Source organism: Rhamphochromis longiceps, linkage group LG11 (assembly GCF_057381845.1).
Source record: "Rhamphochromis longiceps isolate RC_006_pf linkage group LG11, R_longiceps_female_GT1.1, whole genome shotgun sequence".
Taxonomy (NCBI): domain Eukaryota; kingdom Metazoa; phylum Chordata; class Actinopteri; order Cichliformes; family Cichlidae; genus Rhamphochromis; species Rhamphochromis longiceps.
In genome coordinates this window covers 751,728-774,898 of record NC_140567.1, presented here as the reverse complement: position 1 = coordinate 774,898, position 23,171 = coordinate 751,728, and the positions used below count along the sequence as shown (strand labels likewise).

General features: G+C 41.5%; 2 protein-coding genes and 1 long non-coding RNA gene across 3 annotated transcripts; all 3 read left to right on the top strand.

The window, feature by feature from the left end:
- Positions 1 to 17,932: 17,932 nt before the first annotated feature.
- LOC146658372 (uncharacterized) lies at positions 17,933 to 22,856 on the top strand. Its single transcript, XM_085424225.1, has 5 exons — positions 17,933 to 18,216; positions 21,149 to 21,294; positions 21,764 to 21,972; positions 22,129 to 22,306; positions 22,720 to 22,856. Exons 1-5 carry the CDS (start codon positions 17,933 to 17,935, stop codon positions 22,854 to 22,856), a joined length of 954 nt encoding a protein of 317 aa, XP_085280351.1.
- LOC146658374 (uncharacterized) lies at positions 18,234 to 20,015 on the top strand. Its single transcript, XM_085424115.1, has 3 exons — positions 18,234 to 18,243; positions 18,285 to 19,902; positions 20,009 to 20,015. Exons 1-3 carry the CDS (start codon positions 18,234 to 18,236, stop codon positions 20,013 to 20,015), a joined length of 1,635 nt encoding a protein of 544 aa, XP_085280241.1.
- Positions 20,170 to 21,077, top strand: LOC146658373 (uncharacterized). Its single transcript, XR_014913864.1, has 3 exons — positions 20,170 to 20,398; positions 20,496 to 20,607; positions 20,926 to 21,077. It is a non-coding gene; the product is annotated as an uncharacterized LOC146658373 (long non-coding RNA).
- Positions 22,857 to 23,171: the final 315 nt, after the last annotated feature.

Sequence of the window (23,171 nt, the reverse complement as noted above, 5' to 3'; positions counted from 1 at the left end):
ATTAGTGAATTCTTTGAATCTGTGAAGAGGTTGCTTTCCCATCTGTCACTGAACAGAGCCTGTATTTGTCCTGATTAGAGTGTTCACTTTAGGTCAGCCTGATCGTGCTGTAATATAACTGTTGCAGTTTCTGCAAAGCCCCTCTTCTCTTACAGTAACTGTCGGAGTTCCAGTATCACAGTATAATTTGCTAAGCCGTGTCTTACTAGGAGTGGAACCCAGCAGCAGGCCAAACTGATCAGCTGACCTCAATACTGTGACTCATCCAGCTAAAAACACTTCATACATGTTTGTAATCATCGTGCACTCTATTAATCTGCAGCCCAACATTATTCATGTAAGTTCAAACTCCAGTGTATTTGTATGTAGAGTTGCTGGTAACTACGTACTGCTGCCTAAAACAAGCATCCATATGTCCGTCCGTGTCAAGCATGAACGAGCGGACTCAAGCGCAGGACCGAAAGACCTTAAAGTAACAACGAAGTTTATTTACGCAACACCAACTGATGTATACAATGTGAGGCGGAATGGGCTCCGGAAAATCCAGGAGAAGAAAGGGTCACGTCACTCTGCCAACACTCGCGATCCGTCTGACTCACACTCGGTAAATCAGCAAACAGGGACGGGTCCAGGAAGGTCTGCGTGCAAAGAAAAACACGGGTTTGAATCTAAGAGGCGATTGATGGAGACAAACACATGAAAAGCAGCAATGCGCTGGAGCTACACCGATGAGAGTCGCACATCCATCCAGCGATGAGAAGCCGCCGTCTTAAGTAGTGGCTGGACATGCAGCGGGTGAGTGATTAGTTGCAGGTGCATGGCTCAAAGGCGGGAGCCCGCAGTGAGTTCCACTCAGGTGAGGAGCGAGAGAGAGAGACTAACAATAACAATCCTGAGAGAGATTGTCGGGGAGACACGGAGGACCGTGACAATCCGTATATGTGTGCTGGAGCCAATCCACCAGGTATCATTGGGTCCAGGAACAACACATAAAGACAGCCTCTCACTGTCGCCTGCATACTTTGGGCAAATTCTGAATCACCATTTATTCTCACATGTCTTTGGACTGAAGCTGGGTGGCCCAAAGAGACCAACTTAGTCCAACAAGGAAATAGTGCTAAACCGCTGCACCACAGGTCATAAGCAGCCTGAAAGTAGTATTACCCATGACTGGTCCTAGTGCTGTGGAGTGATCAAAGTGAAGTAAAGCAAAGCTTTCATGTGGAAGAATCACATACAAAGATGCAAACAGTTTACACTGGGCAAGACAGGTGTTGTGGAAGTTTTCCATTAAATAAACTGCATGAGTGCGAGACATGCTAAAGTCCAGTGGCACCAAGGCATTATACAATAAAATAATGTGAATAATACATAAATAAAAGAAATTCCTATACACAGGCAAGCTGAAAATATGTCACTTGATCAGCTGAGATTTTCCTTCACACTGAAGATTTTTCTGATCTTGTTGATTCTGTATGAATCAACTTGTTTATGTCCCACAGAGACTGAACATAAAAGGACGAGGTATAAAAGAAAGTTTTGTCTTTATTACTTTCAGTGTATTAAAAAGTGCAAAAGCAAATTCAATTTGCTGGATTTGCATAAAGTGTAACAGAATCCAGAAACAGGGGCAAATCCAATTCAGTGTAATTCAGTTTTATTTATAGAGCACCGAGTCACAACACAAGTGCATAACCGATCAAAAACCAATCAAGATAACCACAAGGCTCACAGGGATGGGTCTAGCAAAGTGCGGTCTTCTAGCCGATATTTGATGGAACACGGATCTCACTGGATCGCTCCAAAATCCAGAACAGAATTTAAAATCCTTCGCCCCAATACAACACGTTGCTCTCAGACTGCTGGCTTTCTTGTGGTTGTTCAGGTATCACACAGTATGATGGAAGGCAGGGCTTCCAGGCCCATCTTCTGTGGAACCAGCGCCCAGTTTGGATTCAGGTGATCTGTCTTTTAACATCAGGCTTAAACCTTTCCTTTTTGATAAAGCTCGTCGTTAGGGCTCGACCAAGTGACCCTGAACCCTTCCTTAGTTATGTTGCAATAGATCGAGGCTGCTGGGGGCTTCTTCTTCACTCACCTCTTTTCCAAAGCGGTGTTTGTACACCACTGTGACTGAATCATTAGTTCATCTCTGGCTCTCTTCCACAGTGTGTCTGTTGCCTTGTCTCCCACCCATCAGCAAATACTTATAGAGGATCGTCTGACTGTTGGGGCTTTCTCTGTATTATTCTTGACCTCACAGCATAAAGCACTTTGAGGCAACTATTTGGTTGCCTTAAGAAGACGTAAACAGCTATGTTACAGTCAACATAACAAAGAATTTTTGTTGACTTCCCTGTCACTGTTCACAATGAACACATTACACAACATCTTACATGAGTTTAATACAAAAATCATAGAATTTATTCTTATGCAATGATTCTTAGCAGTGAGGAAAGATTTAGAAATAAGTTCACATGAAACAAAATTAAGAGCTTTGGGGGAAGAAAAGTCTGCCAACTGAGACAGACACACACACACACACACACACGCACACACACACACACACACACACACACACACACGCACGCACACACACACACACACACACGCGCACACACACACACACACACACACACACACAGTACAAACACACACGCGCACACACACACACACACACACACACACACACACACACACACGCACACACACACACACACACACACACACGCACACACACGCACGCACGCACACACACACACACACACACACACACACGCACACACACACACACACACACACACACGCACACACACGCACGCACGCACACACACACACACACACACACACACACACGCACACACACACACACACACACACACACACGCACGCACACACACACACACACACACACACACACACGCACGCACACACACACACACACACACCTAGCTAAATGAAATAAGGTGAAGTTGTTTAATACCGTAGCCACTAAAAATGTTACCGTACTGTAAATGCAAAATTATCTGCCTGTAACAGAAATATTACTCATTAAGCAGAAAGCATAACCCCTCACAGTCAGCCTCATGTCCTCCAGTCACCACTAAACTACACCTACATAGTGCTCAGAAAAAGAGTGAAGGTGATAAGCCCCGACTAACAGCAAACATCAAATGTTTTAGATTTCCGTGCAGGACATTCATATTTTTCTCTTCCTTTTTTAAAATCTTTCTTAATGTTTCATTCTTTTGTGAAACAGGGCATCGTTGTAACACACAACAGTACACAGTAAATGCTGTGCATTTATAAAGAGCTTTTAATATCCATTCGCTGCATGACAGAGTGGCGCAAACATCTACAGGAATGTGGTGACATAATAGTTCTGTGATTACATCAAATGCAGCGTCATTCCTGAGTGTGTCAAAGATGTAACAAACGTAGCTTATGTACTGTATCCTCAGATGCTAGTCTCCAGCAGTCACTCAGCAGCTGGGTGACAAACAGCGACATTGCTGTTTGTCACTTCAACAGTACTGCTTGTAATATTTTGAGAGCAGACCCATTAGCGTCAGGTCTTGTCCATCCACTGTAGGCGAACAGCTTTGAAAGGAATCAACTGGGTTTGTTGTGTTGTTGGAACACACAAAAACCGCAGCAGTGGATGGTTTTAATTTAGCAATATTTAATTTTCACTATAAAATTTTTCTTATCCACCTGTTCATACACACAGTTTATCTCTTCCAGTAGTAAACTGGCATATGGAGACAACAGTGACTGAGCTGCTAAGTGAACAACCTTGTCTATGACCTGAGACACAGATGCCCTTTTCAGAAGTGTGATGAAGTATAATGTTCTACTATTTTACAAGAAAAGAGGGGAAAGTTGTAAATATTAAGTCTTGCTGAAGTGTAAAATCTTGCCTATGGCAATTAAAACCTTAAGGGCCATTCCTGTGTAAATAAATCAATCCACTCATATACACTTACTTCCTCTGCTACAGACAGGTGACAAATTGAAGTAAGAACCTGGACCTTAATCAACACTCAAAATGAGAGCTGTTGGAATGCTGTGGGGATTTTACAACAGCAACACCAGGCAGGTATCCAAAACTGAAAAAAGCAAGGTAGCTGGCTAGCACACAAATGATGAACTGAGCACAGGGAGGAAACAGGCTGAGACTGACAGAGAAGGATGACAACTTAGAGATTTCACTGGGGTGGGAAGGTAGGAAAGCTTAGATCTAAGAGCCATAACCTGTCCAGTGAACTAGATGGTGGAGACCCCAGCCCCTACGATGGACAGTCAATATAGTCTTCTGACTATAAAGGATGGCTGCATGTCAATCAAGCAGGTGGAGGGAAATTGGAAGGTGAGTTGATGGAGACAGTTTCCATTATGAGACAGAATGTAACCACCCTGTGGTTTTTAGCAACTTTAAACCCCGTTTCAAAGGCACCAATAAAACATGGACATGATTTTTAGACTACTTTTCCAAAGGAATGTCTTTGCAGGATAGCCCAAGTGTTTGCTATAAGTAGGAATTGGGTCCAGTAAAGTTCTTTATTGAAGCCCCAAAACTAATAGTGTAGACACTATTAGTTTGGTGCAGAGAAAACAAAATACCGCAGATATTCGTGATAATTTCTTGACAGGACTAGATGAAGTGGAGATGTCTGGTGAGTCACATGGCCAAGATACTGCCAATAAGGGCTGTAATATAGAGTGGCCCAGATAATGGAACTGTAGAGACATTTGCTGGGGAAACTAGGTCTGAATCAAGAAACCACTGCTCAACACCAGATTATACCAGCAACCCATTGACAGATGGTGATTGATCCATCTGTCAACGGGTTGCTGGACCCTGTCCTCTGGCTGTCATAAGGATACAGCATATGAATGAGCCAGCACATAGAAACAGATAACCATTTCCTTAAGGCTGGTTTTGAATCACCAGTTACTCTAACATATACTCAAACACATGGGTCCTGGGGTTGCCTTGGAACACTTACATAACTTCCCCTTGGGATCAATAAAGTATTCTGATTCTGAGTCTGATGCAGAACACCTCACGTAAAAGGTGCTTGAGAGCCATCCTTTCACATGACATCCTATCACTCAGTGTTTTTATTGGAGATTATGTATCAGAATTTCAAGAGCAGGACCACGCCTCCAAACACGCTCCTTCCGGTTGTCATCTACAGAGGTTCCCCCAGTTCTGCAAGCTGTTCATTCTCGTTTACGTGCCCCTCCCTCCCTCCTTGTTCTCCATTCTTTAACTTCTTCATTTCTATTTAGCGCACGGGGATCTGCCAGGCCCAGGAACCGTCGCCAGTCCCCTTCAAGGGCTTCCCCAAACCGCAGCTCAATTCGTGTCAAAGCATCACCTTTACCTACTAAAACACTGTCAAACCTAAAATGAGGACGTGGGCCCAGCTAGTGAATTTACAGTGAAAAATTCAATAACAAAAGACAACAGAAAGATTTTGTAGGTCCTAAGCAGAAAGATTCACGACTTCCTGGCTGATCAGGAACAGCTGATGACACAATCACCCACAGGTGAGGAAACCAGCCCAGGTGCTGACTGCCTGCAGCTGGAGAAAGACCCACTTCTAAAACACAGGGTGTGGTTAGTGTACACACAACAACAAAGAGAGAGAAAGGGTGAGAGAGACAGAGAATATATCCCACCCAGCAGCCCAGAGGGAGCAGAGAATCCCAGACCTCCCTCTCCCCAGCCACCTCCTCCAACTTGTCCGGGGGAACAAGGCGTTCCCAGGCCAGCCGAGAGATATAATCTCTCCAGCGTGTCTTGTCAGTTGGAACACACTCTCCGGTGCCCCTTCTTAAAGGTGGGAACCACCACCTCGGTCTGCAAATCTAGAGGTACTGCCCCTGATCTCCACGCAACATTGTAGAGGCATGTCAATCAAGACAGCCCTACAACATCCAGAGCCTGCAGGAACTCGGGGGAGACTTCAGCCACCCCAGGGGCTCTGCCACCGAGGAGTTGTTTAACTGCTTCAGTGACCCCACCCCCAAGATAGATGAGTCGTCCCCCTCATCCCAGGTTCTGCTTCCTCCAGGGAAGACGTGCCAGAGGGATTGAGGAGGTCCTCGAAATATTCCTTCCATCGTCCAACAATGTTCTTCGTCAAAGTCAGCAGCGTTCCATCTGCACTATACACAGTGCAGGTAGCACACCGCTTTCCCCTCCCGAGTCCCCTGACGGTTTGCCAAAATCGCCTTGAGGCAGTCTGAAAGTCTTTTTCCATATCCTCTCCGAACTCCTCCCACACCTGAGTTTTTGCTTTAGCGACTGCCCGAGCTGCCTTCCACTTGGCCTGTCGCTATCTATCAGTTGCCTCTAAAGTTCCACCGGCAGGTGCGTCGCTGAGCGGGGAAAAACGGTTAGACACATGAACAGGTTGGTGGTGTACCTGGGGCTTCTGTTTAAGACCACGCTTCCTCCTCACCGTCACCCAGACATCCTGTTGCTGCCAGGGGACTGGCTGTGGCTCAGGTGGTAGAGCAGATCAGCTACTGATTGGAAGGTTGGTGGTTTGTTCCTTGGCTTCTCCAGTCTGCATGCCAAGTATCCTTGGGCAAGGCACTCACCCCAAGTTGCTCTCCGATGCGTTGATCGGAGTGTGAATGTAGTTAGATTGCACTTGAGTTTAGAAGTGCTTGAATGAGGCACGTTGTATACAGCGCTTTGAGTACTCCGGGAGAGTAGAAAAGTGCTAAATAAGAATCAGTCCACGTACCTTTGGCTGCACAGGCTACAGGGGTTTATGGGCTATGGGTTTTTCAAGGGTGCGAAGCCAAGTCTCCAATTCAGTGATCCTGAGCTGCAAACAGGCTACATTTATTACAAGTGTCATTACTGCTAAAGGAGGCTGAGGAGTAACTGAACATCTGACACATCTGATACTCTACAGCAGAGAGAGCGAACACCAAGTGACAGCACCACCCCTGCAGTACAGAGTTTTACATGTTTTCCAAGCAGGGATTAAGATACCCTATGCAGACTCCATTATTGGATGAACATGAAAAAAGATAAGATAGAAAGAGGCAGGTGGGCACCAATAGCAACAGCACCACAGTCAATGATCCCGGGTGTACAGGTCAGCAGAGTGTGTCTGCTGCTTTCAGTTAAATCAACTAGCTAATATGTAAAGATATCTGAAATTACACTTAACCACATAATAAGTGATCTAAATCATTGCTATGATTGTGTTTCAAAAAATGTTCAATTCTTCTTTGTGTCTCTGCTGTAATCAAAGAGAAATAATATTTGTATGGGTTGCATTTACAAAGAGGAATTAGCCAGTCAGTAGCTCTTATATCTACACTCAACAAAAATATAAACGCAACACCTTTGTTACTGCTCCCATTCCCCATGGGATGGACGTAGAGACCTAAAATTCATTCCAGATACACAATATAACCATCCCTCCCAAACAGTGGTCACAAATCAGTCCAAATGTGTGGTAGTGGGCACATCTGCTATATTGAGATAATCCATCCCACCTCACAGGTGTGCCACATCAGGATGCTGATCTGACATCATGAGTAGTGCACAGGTGTACCTCAGACTGCCCACAACAAAAGGCCACCCTGGAATGTGCAGTTCTGTCTCACAGCAAAATGCCACAGATGCCACAAGCAATGAGGGAGCGTGCAATTGGCATGCTGACAGCAGGAATGTCAACCAGATCTGTCGCCCGTGCATTGAATGTTCATTTCTCAACCATAAGCCGTCTCCACAGGCGTTTCAGAGAATATGGCAGCACATCCAACCGGCCTCACAACCGCAGACCTCGTGTAACCACACCAGCCCAGGACCTCCACATCCAGCAGGTTCACCTCCAAGATCGTCTGAGACCAGCCACCCAGACAGCTGCTGGAACAATTGGTTTGCACAACCAAACAATTTCTGCACAAACTGTCAGAAACCGTCTCAGGGACGCTCAACTGCATGCCCGTCGTCCTCATCGGGGTCTTGACCTGACTCCAGCTCGTCGCCGTAACAGACTTGTGTGGGCAAATGCTCACATTCGATGGCGTCTGGCACGTTGGGGAGGTGTGCGCTTCACGGATGAATCATGGTTCACATTGTTCAGGGCAGATGGCAGCTGAGAATGTCCCAGTTCTTGCATGGCCAGCATACTCACCGGACATGTCACCCATTGAGCATGTTCGGGATGTGCTTGACCGGCGTATACGACAGCGTGTACCAGTTCCCACGAATATCCAACAACCTCGCACAGCCATTGAAGTGGAGTGGACCAACATTCCACAGGCCACAATTGACAATCTGATAGACTCCATGCGACGATGTGTTGCACTGCATGAGGCAAATGGTGGTCACACCAGATACTGACCGGTTCTGGGTCCCCAGACCCCCAATAGCGCAAAAAACTGCACATTCCAGGGTGGCCTTTTGTTGTGGGCAGTCTGAGGTACACCTGTGCACTACTCATGATGTCAGATCAGCATCCTGATGTGGCACACCTGTGAGGTGGGATGGATTATCTCAATATAGCAGATGTGCCCACTACCACACATTTGGACTGATTTGTGACCACTGTTTGGGAGGGATGGTTATATTGTGTATCTGGAATGAATTTTAGGTCTCTACGTCCATCCCATGGGGAATGGGAGCAGTAACAAAGGTGTTGCGTTTATATTTTTGTTGAGTGTATTTTCAGCCCACCTCTGATTCAGCTATGTCTCTGCTCTCATCTGCTCTGCAGTTCTCTCCAGCTGACACTGTGACATGGAAAAATTCATGAAGTGTCAGATTTAAAAGGGGTCATTATTAATATATTCTTTTTCACACAAATGTGTTCTATAGCCCTGCTAAAGTACTCTTATATATGGAAAGTCTAAGTTTTAAACCAACCCATTAGACTTTATTTTTTAAGATGGGAGTCTAAAATAAAACAGGAAGTTGAACAGACCGCTAAACAGAGCTCAAACATTGTTAGATTTCACCCGACGACATTAGAGGTTTGTGAGATTAAAATGTAAAGTTATAGGGTGTAGATGGAAGTTAAAGGTTTGATGAGTTTCCAAAGACTAGGACATCGAGATCATACAGCAGATAAAGATGCCGTAAAACCAACTAGCTTTTTGAGGCTGATTGGTCCAAACCATTTACACCTAGATGTTTGATGATTTCGCAAAAACACTGTTTTTTGTTTTTTTAGTTTCACAATGTTTTTGAAATTCTTTCTACATTTTCAGTCAGGGGCACCACCAAAGGGGGCCAGACGGGGCACTGGACACCCCCCAAAATTTGTTTCTCATGCCAAATATTTATTTTTAGGAGTTAAGTAGATTTATTAAGGAATAAAAATACATTATTTTTATCCTGAAGAATGAAGTTGGGGTCTGAGGTGGGGCCATTTTTAAATTGAACTTTTCACTTGGAATATGGTCAGGTTCAGTCATCTGATACTACTTGGTTAAAGGTCGAAATCAGAAAACTTGAATTGGTAGCAAAGTGATAAGTTTAGCTCCATGCTAATGTAAACATGTTTTACATATTTGTAAACAGTCATTGGAGGTTGCTTAAATTTAAAATATAACTGTAAACTTTAACAAACAATACCAAAATAACCATAATGGAAATAGAGGCATGTGATCGCCACACTGGGCTGGACTTATCTAGATTTGTCAGAAGTCAGACAAACAGCAGCTTCTTTAACATTACAAGAACTGCTGGTCTCTACTGAAGACACACCTGAAAGGTGACTCGAGAGAGGTTAGTGTGTGATCAAATTCATTCACCATGATTGAAATACTGTCGCTTTTTAATAGATGATGGAACAAGAGATTCAATAAGCACCAAAATTTAAAATACAACCAATGTAATTATGTCAAAAGTGCTATGTATCTTTTAAACATCTGCCACAAGTATTATAAGAGCTGACAGGCCGAATATACAGTAGGGATAAGCTGCTGTAGTTGGACTCTAAGGCAGACAACACTCGGAGGCGCTGGGACTGAGGGTGACAAAGCTTTATTTACAGTGGTGCAATTAATGTAAACAGCGAACGGCAGTGAGAGGTGCTCAAAGTGCTTACTTAGAACTATAATACCTTAGAATTGCTCAACTTAACAAGGAATAACTCAAAAACACTCGTGAGAAACCGAGGGCTAGCAGCAACCTAAATAAACACACGCTAGAAACTCTACTCTGGAGCATGAATTTATATATAGCATTAGCTCAGAGGCACACTATGATTTCATAATGCTCCGCTGGGAGTCACACAATTCTAACTCGGAAATTCACAATCCTTTACTTGGAGACGCACATGGCCGACTTGGCCCAGTGTCAGTCATTCCTCTGCACAGGTAACTAACCTCTGTGACTCCCCCTGTGCCAACTGCTCTCAGTGATCCTGTGCAAAACCATAAGTGTACAATAAAGGCTTTTATAAGACAAATTAGCCTTTTTCTGATCATGCTTTAGAGGCTGCCTTTTTCTCTGCCATTAGACGCCATGACAGTGTATTACTGATCAGGGTGTAGTTTAAAATAACACAACAATAAACAACAACGTGCTAAAAATAAGAAACACTGGCGATACAGTCATTGGGATAAACATAAACCTAGCCAATAGTTAGAGCTAAATAGTACACAAGTACTGACCTTCAACACTAGCTGCTAATTAGATACAGTGTCGACAGTACTGCTTTAACAATAAATCCCTGCAGTCCATCAGGAGTCTGCAGAGCCACTGTGTCTAATCTGGTGCTTTCAGGTATGTTAGTTAGGTGTAGACAGGTGTGGATACATGAAGCATTCACAAGCCTTTTCTCAGGTAAAGCAGTTGTTTTAATCACAGAAACCAAATTTAGCTGTAGGGACATCTAAAAAATGTGCTTTTGCTGTACATCATTCAATATTCATGCAGGTATAAAGGGGGATATTTTAAGTGCACTCTTTCTGTCATACTTGTTTGTTTTCGCTTCTCACTTCAATGCATCCAGAAACAATTCTGAGACTCTGATGCCAATTATAGTTCAACATGAAAGTCCACTATGTTGAGATGCTGACACTTGGGAACATTTCAGCAAAACTTAAATTTGCTCCCTTTCCTGTGTGAAGTGTACTTCTCTGGTTCGTTTCGCAAAACAACAAAATGATGATTATGTCACTGACATCAAGCCCGTGTCTTGTGACGTACTGCAGAACATGAAAGTGGTGATGAAGCTAAACAGCAGGCTTCTGTAACCCCATGAGCAGGGGAGCGTCAAATACCACACAACTCAGGCAAAAGCGTGAGAATAAATTCACAGCCAAACAGATACAGTTAGGTTCTTCAGTATTTAGACAACGTTCACATTTCTTTATGTTTGCCTCTCGACACCAGCAAACAAACCAAGCAGAGTTAAATTAAGCGTTTAACAGAAACACTGTATCTCCTGTTTAGAAATCAAAGCCACTCTTATAGACAGCGTCTGATTTTCACAGACTCAGGTGTGTACAGCCGACTAACAAACATTTTTACAGGTGAAATTTGTTTACTTATTATGGCACGACAAATCAGGCCGTCAGAATATCAGGAGTTAATCCCAAGTGTGGAATTAAATTCTGTGAAAGTCAATTTAAGGTCATCATTAGATTATCACTGATCACAGCAGCATGAGCATGCTGCAAAATACAAGTTACTCAAGCCAAAAAAACAGGCTAGTCTTCAGTGGACTGTGATCTATGCATTACTCACATATCTATATTATTGCTAATATATATTGTAATATATCTATATCACTAAAGCACTTCTGGATGGATGCAAACTGCATTTCGTTGCCCTGTACCTGTGCATGTGCAATGACAATAAAGTTGAATTCTATTCTATTCTATTCTATTATACAACAGATCGTTAAATAAAATGATGGTCCACTCAACCTTTGGAAATAGTGGACTATATGTCTTTAATTCCTAAACTATTAAAACAATAGTTTTACTAAACCACTTGAAGATGAAGGTGTGCACTTCAAACACATCTTCATGTATAGAGGAGAACTTGCAAAAACTTTGTGACTGTCCATATATTTATGGAAAAAACTACAGTTTGTATATGTTTATATTGAGGTTTATTGTAATGCAGGCTGAAGAATCGCTGGTCTGGGGAGCTAAAATACATTTAAACTAATGTCTGTTTGAAAGGAGATTATATTTGTCAAAAGTTTTATCTGGATAACTCGATGATAAATGAGCTGCCCTAACAAATAATTTTGAAGGATATTTTTATTCTATTTACATTATAAGAAAACACAGCAACTGTGGAAGAGTGCACTTCTATATAAAACTAAATGGCAGTGCACAAAATGTGATCGGAATTACAGGTAACAGTAATTACAGTGTAACAATGTAACAGTTTGATGAACATTTTGTTTATGATGTTTACGCTTGTTTGTGACTCACTGTTGTTTTGTGCTGATCTTATTTATGTTATTGTTGTTCTTTTAAATGAAGAGTTAACGTACGCTGTGGCTCCAGCTCTCTACAAAGTCACACTCGGCTCACAGGTGAGTTGTGTTTACTTTTGCATTAAATATTTGCATGTTGTGTATCGATTTATGCTTTGCCTGGTCCCTTTTCCTGTTGTGAAGACAGCTGAGATGTGTTTGAGGTCCTACTGACCTTCCAGTTTCATTTGTAAATGGTTTGTAAAGCATAGATGTCCCTCACTTTAGATGAAATCACAAAAATACTGAATCAAGCAGTAACACTTTGAATTAACAATGACTGATGTGAGCACAGCTCTGCTCACCAGCACCACGACCAGGATCACTGAAACCAGTGAGCTAACGTATGCCTGTGCCACCCTGATCTTAGAAACAATGCATTAAAGCTTCTTCAATAGATAAATAAAAATCGCACTTCCTTCTACTTTCTGTTTCTGTCAGCTCTGGCATTGTTACATAATGCATAAATTAATCTGAATTTTAAAAAGAACAAACACAAAAACAATCTAATGAAAAAGAATTGGTTAACAACAGAAGCCTATAGAGAGTTTGTAGAGCTCCTCTTGGCAAAGCAAATGTATTTGGCAAAACATGGCACTCAGATCATGATTTAGCTTGCTAAGGATGTAGGACAGGTTAAACAAATGCCAGCCTAAACGACAACACTCCTGCAGCACAAGAACAGGCCCCAAAGCCATCGATCTACAGAAGTCTCCCACAGCTGAAAGGATTCAAGTTTCAGGCTGAGATCAAGAGGAATCTGGAAAAGTTCACACTGAGAGGCACAACCAAGTGGCTGAGATAGCGTGCAGGAGTATCCATACCAAATATGAATTAGAAGTCCCCAATTCCCAGTGGGAGACACTGCTAAGGCCGGCTAACAACAACCTAGACTGTGGACCTGTGGAAATCACGTTCCAGTCCCATAGATAGATAGATAGATAGATAGATAGATAGATAGATAGATAGATAGATAGATAGATAGATAGATAGATAGATAGATAGATAGATAGATAGATAGATAGATAGATAGATAGATAGATAGATAGATAGATAGATAGATAGATAGATAGATGGTATTCTACTAAACAGGCTATAATATAAAGTTTTTAGATTTTTTAAAATATTTTTTCATACAGAAAAATATGCGTTCTTTCTATCTGGTCATAAATGAAGAGCACAATTTGATAATGACACCCAGAGCCAGAGAAAAAGTGCCTGACAGAAAATAAAGGGGGAGGCTTTTCCCTCTCTGCCACCCTCTAAACAAAAACACCTAGGTGATGTTGGCCAAAATAATTATGTGAAATTGCAGGTTGTGGAAATTTTCATTGCTGTTGTAGATTGCAGACAACAAATATTTTCAGGGAGATTGGTCCATGCCATCTCAACCATACAACACGCTCATTAAAGACCAATCAGCGAGCAAAGACAGACAAACAGTTGGAAGCTGAATTTCACCTGATAGCCAACACAGTGACAACACTGTGTTGGCTGTTCTGTTTGTTTCAAATCAAACAAACGTTCATTTGGAAGCTGTGGACCTGGGAATTAGACTTTGTCTAATTAAAAGTTAATATTAATAATAAATATGATGAACTTGTATTTTGTGGAGAATCAAAAGCATGGTGGTCTTCATTAAGAAGCTTTGGTTCACATTGGTCTCACATTTGCTAACATTATCCATGAGGGTTGGGGGTTCATCCCTGGCTGTTCCAGTCTCCAGGCTGCATACCTAAGCATCCTCGGGAAGGATACTGAACCCCAATATACTGACGAAGCAGCAGGTTTCTTCTGCTGTTACTTTGGAGACGCGGATTGATGGGAGCTTTGTTGTTGGGCTGCTAACAGGAAAGTTGGCCTGAGATATTTCAAAGTTCCCACCCAGGTTGTTTTCTGAAGGTGTGGACAGCTACAGCTCCTCACAGAGTTGCTACACAGCTTTACTCCGTGAACTCTGTCCCAGACCTGGTTTCTACACCTGCTCCGACAGACTTCTCCACTAAAATGATGGTAATCAGTGACTGCTTTATTTTAAATGACTTGTTCTGTTGAGGGAAACTGGTTTTCTGTTTGTCTCTGAGATGTGGTAGCATGGGAATGAAGTCGCACATCTGGAGTTTGAACTATAGTTACTGTTATAAAGACATTTCTATGCCGCACAATCCCTACAAGCTCTTATAGCTAATCTAAGCTGATTGTGACTAAAAGCAGACAGGATTCATTTATTGTCCACCTGGATCAGTTACATCGTTTATTTTTCAACACTAAACCTGAACAGGATCATCATTGTCGGGGACGTCAGTATTCAGGTTGATATTTCATTGGAAAGTACTGCTGAGGCGGCCCTGTGCATCTTGGAGTGTTTCAGCTTCATTCAGCAGATATCTGGGCCCGCTCATATTGCAGGACACACTTTGGACAGAAATTGTCAGTTTTGATGACAAGTGATGTCATTTCTAAGTTTTCTACTTTTTATTTCTCAGCTTCTCTCGATGATCAGGCTGAGCTCCTTGATAACTTTCTTCATGAACATTGTTATTATGCATGTGGTTGCAAAATGAGTCAAAGCAGAATGACTGTGAAAGACCACAGCTTTCACTGACAGAAACAACATCTTCTAATATTAACAGTCTCATTAGCCATAATAAAAAGGTGGGGAAGAAAAAGCCTCTGGTGATCACTGTAATGTTTTCTTAATCATTTTGTAAATAAGGTGACAGACTTAACATCCAGATTCTCCTTGTGGTTCCTCATTTCCCTCAGAGCTCTGAGTCATTCACTTCATTCTCTCCCTCTCTATATAGAATTCATTAGTTAGAAATCTTACCACCAAACTATTACAAAATTACCATTTTTAAGCAAAATATTAGAAAACGTTGTTGGAAATCCGTTTATATCCTTATTAGATTATTGTAACACCTGCTTAGACAAATAATTTCTGTCACGTCTCCAAGCAATACAAGATCCTGCAGCCAGACTCCAGCACACTCCAGCAAGCAAACAAGGTCACATTGTACTTATTTGATTGTCTTTAAACTGGCTCCAATTGGATTTTAAATTCTCACACTTACACACCGAGCACTAAATGGACAAGCTCCTCTCAAGCTCTTGTTAAACACACTGAATGTTCACCTTCAAAGTAAAAGTTATCACTGCAAACGACACAAAAGGTTTCCATTTTTGTGTTGTTTGTAGTGTTTATACACAAATTGGCATCTACCACGCAAGTTACTGGCAACTGCTACTAGGAACCAAAGCAACTACAAGGAGGCTTTCAGGTGGTTTTAGATCTTAGATACTGAACCCCCAAGCTGCTCTCCGATGCATCCACTGAGTGTGAATGTTCGATAGAAAGCACTTAGTAGAAAAAGGGGATAAATGAGACATGGGTGAGTTGCAGTGATGGGAATAACGGCGTTACTTTTTTCAGTAACGAGTAATCTAACTAATTACTATTTCCATCGTTACAACGCCGTTACCGTTATTAACAAGAAAATGCGGTCGCGTTACTATTTTTAAACAAACAGTCGGTTGAAGCTGTGTTCAGCTTACTGCACCTTATATCAGCTGCACGGAAGTAGCTTTAAGCAGCTGCGCGCTCCTGCAGGCGGCAATCACTTTTTGGCACAACACCTGGAGCTAAGGGGGGAAAACAATGGCATGAGTGCTGCTGTTTGACTGAGGAAGAATAAAGTAGTCGTGGTCAGTCAATCACATGACCACTTAAAGACAAAGCAACAAGGTGACATATACCAGTTTATAAACTGTGTTGATAGGACACGTAAAACCAGAGTCATTATAAACAATTTATACGGCGTTTTTTCCTCAATAGTTTCGTCACGTTTACTGTCTGAGGACAGCGCAGCCAGATCTCTCTGCTTATGAGCAAACAAGAAACAGCCCGTTAGCGCTTACATCACCACCCAGATAGCAAGGAGACATTGAACAGATGTTGATTTTCCATCTGAACCATCAGAATCGTCAGGATTGAAATGTCAACACAAAACCAATGTTGAAACAACATTGAAATACTGATGAAACCTGACACTGACATTGAAATAACATTGATTCACTGTTGTTCTGTCATCGTTGATTGTTGATCTATTTATAGTTGACAAGGTGACAACAATCACGTTGAAAAACCATCGATTTATGGTTGAGCGGGAAATTAAAGCTGCAACCACTTGGACTATTCCGCAGCACCCCTATCACATTGGTACATCCCTCCAGGTAACCATTGTCTTGTACAGTAGAGCGGGACATTAGATTTACTCTCAGCGGAATTGACCGGAGAAGGCATCAGTTCATGCACTGCACTGGCCTGCACCACGATTAGTATAAGGTAAGAATGAATGACTTTTGTTCTATTCGTTATTTCCACGGTTGCATTTGAATAACAGTAAAAAAAAAAAAAAAACTTGTTAATGTAAAGTTTCGGATAAAATGTGGGAGCCCGAAATTGTGTCTACTTTCATCTTACAATCCGGCAACAAATAAATTGCACTGCGAACAAAGTCTATCAACAAAGAAAACATTTTCGTTTCATACTTTTCCGTTATATTCCCTTACAAAACTAGCTTTAACGCTTCGAGGGTTCCTTTGTTCTTGCCGTCGCCTCGGCGCTTGACCCAGACTTTCACTCTGTAGTTGCTTTTTAGCATAGTACTACAAAAAATTGTAAATCTGTGATATATGATTGATAAACGTAAAGGTAACTGTATAAATGTGTTCAATGACTTTGTTACTTTTAATGATTGGTGAGCACCCGCTTCGATTCGCACTCAATTCAGACTTTACGTTCCACGCTGAAAACTTTTTGAAAACTGAGATTTTCCGTTTTCGTTTTAAAAAATAATCCCGTCCACACGTAAAGGCAGAAATGAAGGAAAACGCTGCTAGGAACATGCCAAAGCAACAGGTGGCGCTATATTCCTAACCGTGTAGAAATGTTGGCCAATCAGAAGTCTAGAGGCCTCGGTGGGAAATGGTAAACAAAGATGGGGCATAGAAGCAGAACCGAGTTGTATGTGTGGACGGACAGTAACTGTGTGTGTATATGTAAGCATGTAAACACTGCAGAGAGTACAATTAACAGTAACAGTATTGTAGAAATTCATTTCACCGAAACAATAACGTGGTGCACAGTGTGACATCAAAAAAGGCGCACACCTTTGACGCTGCGTTTTTTCTGTTTTTCTCGTCCACACGTAAATGCAAAAAACGGAGTTTTAGAAAATAGCTTCTCTGAGCCGTCTTTGTATCTAGTTTTCCCTCTTTATTGACATTGTTCCCTTTTCCCCTCTTTTTTACAGATCTGATTTGGTAACTACCATCCACCCATCGATAAGTAAGAAGCTCACGTCCTCAAATTCCTAGTGTTAAACAATTTGCTTATTTTGGCTATTTCCAAATATAGCACTATTTGTTTAATCTGATATACACTGACAATGACATCACGCTGGTCAAGGAGGCGCAAATTACGGAAAATGGTTGAGGCAGCAGAGTCCGATATACTCAGGCACTTTAAAGAGATGGTTGCTGAAAAACACAAACAAAACAGCAATGCACAAGTCGAAGTTAAGCGACCGCAGGTTGCAGAAGAGTCTGGTGTGTCCCACTGTTGTCACCCAGGTATAGATAGTCAAGTATTTACCAGTCACTATGAGCAGATTTCAGAAGTATGTGAGACCTATGTATCACCCGACAAGGATAATGACTGTGACTTTAGTTTTGACAGCTTTGGTTGCCATGCTCCACCGTTTGATTCTGATAATAGTGATGCTGAAGCTGATGACAAAGCGCCAAATACTGAATTCTTAATAACAAGTTTAAGATACTGGGCTTCTACATTTTCAGTCTCGTTGGTGGCAGTAACAGCACTCTTGGGAATTTTGCGTGTATCTCACCCAGACCTACCAAAAGATGCCAGGACAGTTCTCAGAACGCAAGGTCAAATAAACACAATAAAAATGGATGGTGGGGAATACCATCATTTTGGTTTGGCTAAAGGGTTGGTCTCTCGACTCAAATGCTTGATCTTGCCTGCCAAGTTGAACGACTTAAAATTGCAGTTTAATATAGATGGTTTACCCCTTTTCAAAAGCAGTAAACTTCAGTTCTGGCCAATTCTTGCAATTGCAAATGTTGACTACACAAAATCACCATTCCTTGTTGGTCTCTACTGTGGTCTGGGTAAGCCAAAAAGTGTAGTTCAGTTCTTGGACCCATTTGTGAAGGACCTCATGCACATTTTGAAGTATGGCATTATCTACAATAGCTGCCAGATAACAGTTAAAGTATGTTCATTTGTGTGTGATGCACCTGCAAGAGCTTTCATTAAAAACATAAAGGCTCATAATGGTTATTCTGGTTGTGATAAATGTGTTCAAGCAGGTGAATGGAAGAACAAAATGACGTACCCAGAAGTTAATGCAAAGCTTAGAATGGATGCAGATTTTCAGTTGATGATTGATGAAGACCACCACTTGAATCAAACATTGTCTCCTTTAGCTGGTATGGTTAAGATGATAACAATGTTTCCCTTGGATTATATGCATCTATGTTGTCTTGGAGTCACAAGAAAACTTATATACTTGTGGATAAAGGGCAAAGTACTTGCAACAAGGCTGTCCAGTCGAACAGTAGGTGAAATTTCAGAAAAGTTGAAAGCTCTGCGACCTTATACACCAAATGAGTTTAACCGCAAGCCCAGGGAATTGTCTGAAATTGATAGATGGAAAGCAACAGAGTTGCGAAATTTTATGTTGTACACAGGGCCCGTAGTGCTTAGGAATAGCATTCCAGTTGAGTTCTATGATAACTTTATGTTGTTTTCTGTAGCAATGCATCTGCTGTTATCCCCCTCTATGTCTAATGAAATGGTCGATTGTGCCAAAGAATTCCTGGTGTCATTTGTTTCTCACTTCGGCGAATTGTATGGTAGGGATGAAATCACATACAACGTACACCAGCTGACACACCTGTCAGAAGAATATCGACTCTTTGGCCCGTTAGATAACATTGCTGCTTTCCCCTATGAAAATTACTTAGGCCAGATTAAACATCTCTTGCGAAAGCCTCACTTGCCTTTACAACAAATTGTAAAAAGACTTTCTGAAAAACCGGATGTGAAGCCAGCACCACAAAGAAAAGCACAAAAGTTAATGCATCAGCATTATGATGGTCCACTTGTGGCTCCGATACACCATTCAGAGCAGTACAAGAAAGTAGTGACAGAAAAGTACATCTTGTCTGTTGGGGATGGGGACAACTGTGTGCAGGTAGTCGATGACATTGCTTTAATCCGCAACATTGTGAAAGTAGATGGTGACACATTTGTTATTTTCCAAAAGTTTTGTCACAAAGAGTCTTACTTTCAGTACCCCTTACCGTCATCCAGAATTGGATGCTACAGAGTGTCGCAGCTGAACAGCAGACCTGGCATTACAAAGCTCAATAATATTACTGCCAAATATTTTCTTTGTCCAGACAACACAGCTTTCATTGCATTGCCAATCATGCAGTCAATAAAAAAAAAAGTTTGTTTTATCGTGTGTGCTTGTAATTGTTGCCTATATACATTTTAAGCTATTATTTATTATTTAGTTCAGTCAATAGATCAAGTTTTGTAGTGACTATGAAAAATATATTATAATTATCTGTTTCCTGTTTATACTAGACAGGGCAAAAAGGACTCCAAAAAAAAAAGATAAAAATGAAAGACTGGTGCATTGTGCAGTTCAGCACTGGTGGTACAGAAATAGTCCCTAGTACATGGATAAATGGGGAGAAATTGTCATGGCCTCCATATCCTCCGCGAGACACATTCAGGATCCACGACGCAGTAAAGAGGAGAGTTCATCCTGGTGCAACATGGCTCACCTATGCACCAGTCCGACTTCTAATAAGCCATGGTGGGTATCATCTGGATTGGTGTTGTATAAATGTAACAATAACAAGTTTTTCGTGTCCTAATTTATGTCTGGCCATACATTGTGTTTGTACTTCCAGACACATTTCACGAAGCAGAACGCAGTCTTCAGAAATATCTAAGTGAACACTGTGATACGTCTGACCTTCAGTCCGAAGCTGAAACTCCGACCAGTCATAAAAGAAAGCACAAGTAAAAAAATTTTTATTTCACAAACATATCTGTGATTGCTAAGAATTTATGATCTTGTCTTTTATACTTATCTGTGGTGCTTGCATACTGCAATATCACCACATAATATAGTCCAAAAAAGTGGAAGCTTGTAAACTTTTTAAAAACGCGAAGCCGTGTACACTTGTGCACTTCAAAAATTCCTTGTATACTGTACTTTCTTGCACATCTCCGTTTCATGTGTGTGTTGTTAGAAATCAAACTGTAACTTTAGGAAAAAATATTCCAAACGCACATTTATAATTACCTATGACCGTTTTCAACTTTTTTTTTCTTTAGACCAAATCCCGTGTACACATATAGTGACTCAGAGGATGAGCAGCCCACAAAAAAACGGTTTGCCCAGGCCCCTCGAGTGAAAATACCAGGTAATAAAATACTGTCTAGTGTCTTTGTACATATCTGTGTGTGACACAAGGAAACTTTTTTGACAAGTTGTCTGTATTCTTAAATAATTAAAAAAAATTATCTTTTTCTAAACAGCCCTCACCACTCCGCAGTCTTCCCCCCAGCCCACTGACAGCAGGCATCATAATGCCCCACCCAGCTTCCGGCACCTTTCGCCACCACGGCACAACACGCAAACCGACACAGCTTTGCGATCTCCCCAGCATGCAGAGTCTGATGTCGAGGACTTCCCTGTAGACAGTATGCTTTTAAAATACTTTTAAAGCTGAATCACAATGTCATTGTACTCTTATCTTCAAAACACCAGTTTATACTCCTGAATGTCATCTTGTTGTGATTTGTTTTTCTGTAGATTCCAGAGACTCTGTGAGGCCACTATTACAAGGCAAGTTCGAAAATCTTGGAATTTCACATTTTACATGGTATAAATGGTAAATGGCCTATATTTGTACAGCGCTTTAACTAGTCCCTAAGGACCCCAAAGCGCTTTACACATTCACTCATCCATCCATTCACACATAATTCACGCACTGGTGATGGCAAGCTACATACCGTATACAAATATCAAATATATGTGAGTTAGAACAACTTATACTTGAATGCAGAATGTTACACCGTCACTTATGGATATATTAATTTTTTGCCTCTCACTGCTTAAGCCATTAATCTTTCTAGAATTGTTTTTTGTTTTTTTGTTTTTTTTAAACAGATGCGACCTCACAAAAGATATTAACTATGCTGTCAGACCTGACGAGAGCTGTGAACGAACTGCGTGATGAGGTCAGAGCCATCCGCAATACCGGCTGCAATGATTCGGTAGATGCTGGGGTACTGTCTCTGGATTTGCCCTTGCACAACATGGAGGAGCTAAACAATGCAGAGGCAGCTCTTCAATCAATAGAGGCAAATAAGGCAATGGTAAGTATATAAAGTTTATGTACACTTTGTAACTATAAAGTGTAATAGCTGTGATTTAAATACATAACAACGGCCTGTTGATTAAACACACAAGCACTTGCATACACATTTAAGACATGAGACACGCTAATTCCATCTATTGAAATGTGTCTATAGGTGAGACGCCTTGCCTTGATTGGAGGGACCACACTGGAGGTGCGAGTCTGCCGTGTAATGGCTTATGCCATTACAAACGAGCTGGCCTCGTTACTAAACTGGGCAGGGAAAAAAACCAAGGACCAGACAAAGCAAAAAAGGGCATTTAAAGATACAGCACTCTGCAAATGCATATTTGGTAAGTTTTACCGTTTTTTTGCTATATTACTTTGTCTTTCTTAATAACAAGACTTTCATGTCCGGTTAATCTGGAGATGGAGTCTTTGGTCTTTGGCTTGTTTAGTCCTCGGGTTGTAGTTTGTACAGCCCAAGGACCCCATGTTTATTTTGTTTTAAAGGATACACGGCACACCATGCTAAGACTTATCACTTTTTCCGCTCATAGCTCTTTGGGAATCAAATGCGGCAGTTTGCAGATTTACGCCTGGTGACTTTCATGTTTATCAGCCTAGGAGTTTACATACTTTCTCCCCGCTGAAGACAGTTACAGTGGGGCAAAAAAGTATTTATCATGTGCTATAACATGAGCTTATTCATGTGCTCTAATTCACTTTTTGTGTGTGTGTGTGTGTGTGTGTATTTTTGTCCTAGATTGCCTGACGCAGCAGTTAGGGGCAAACTCTATGTCCGAGTTTGTCTTTGCACAAGCAGTGCAGAAATGGCTCCGGTACGCCCCAGATCGTTTGGGTGGTGCAGGACGCACATCATGCATCCCCATCCCGGAGTAAAAAATTACAAATTTATGTTAAACATAAATGTAAATAGAAAACTGTGTTTTAATAAAGTATTTAGCAAACGAAACATGCCTATTGACCTTTTTTGTTTATTTTTTTTCTCTGTTACATCACATGCAATGCTTTCTTATTTTAGGATAATAATATTGACATGATACATCGTGAGACATTTGTTTTTGTTTTTTATAAAGGGTGTCCAATTTGAGGAATAAGTACAATTATGTGTTTAGGTGGTTTAAGTATTGATGGAAACATGCAGTAGTTTAGTATTGGTTAAAATACCTATAAAGAGAGGTAGATTTCCAGTCA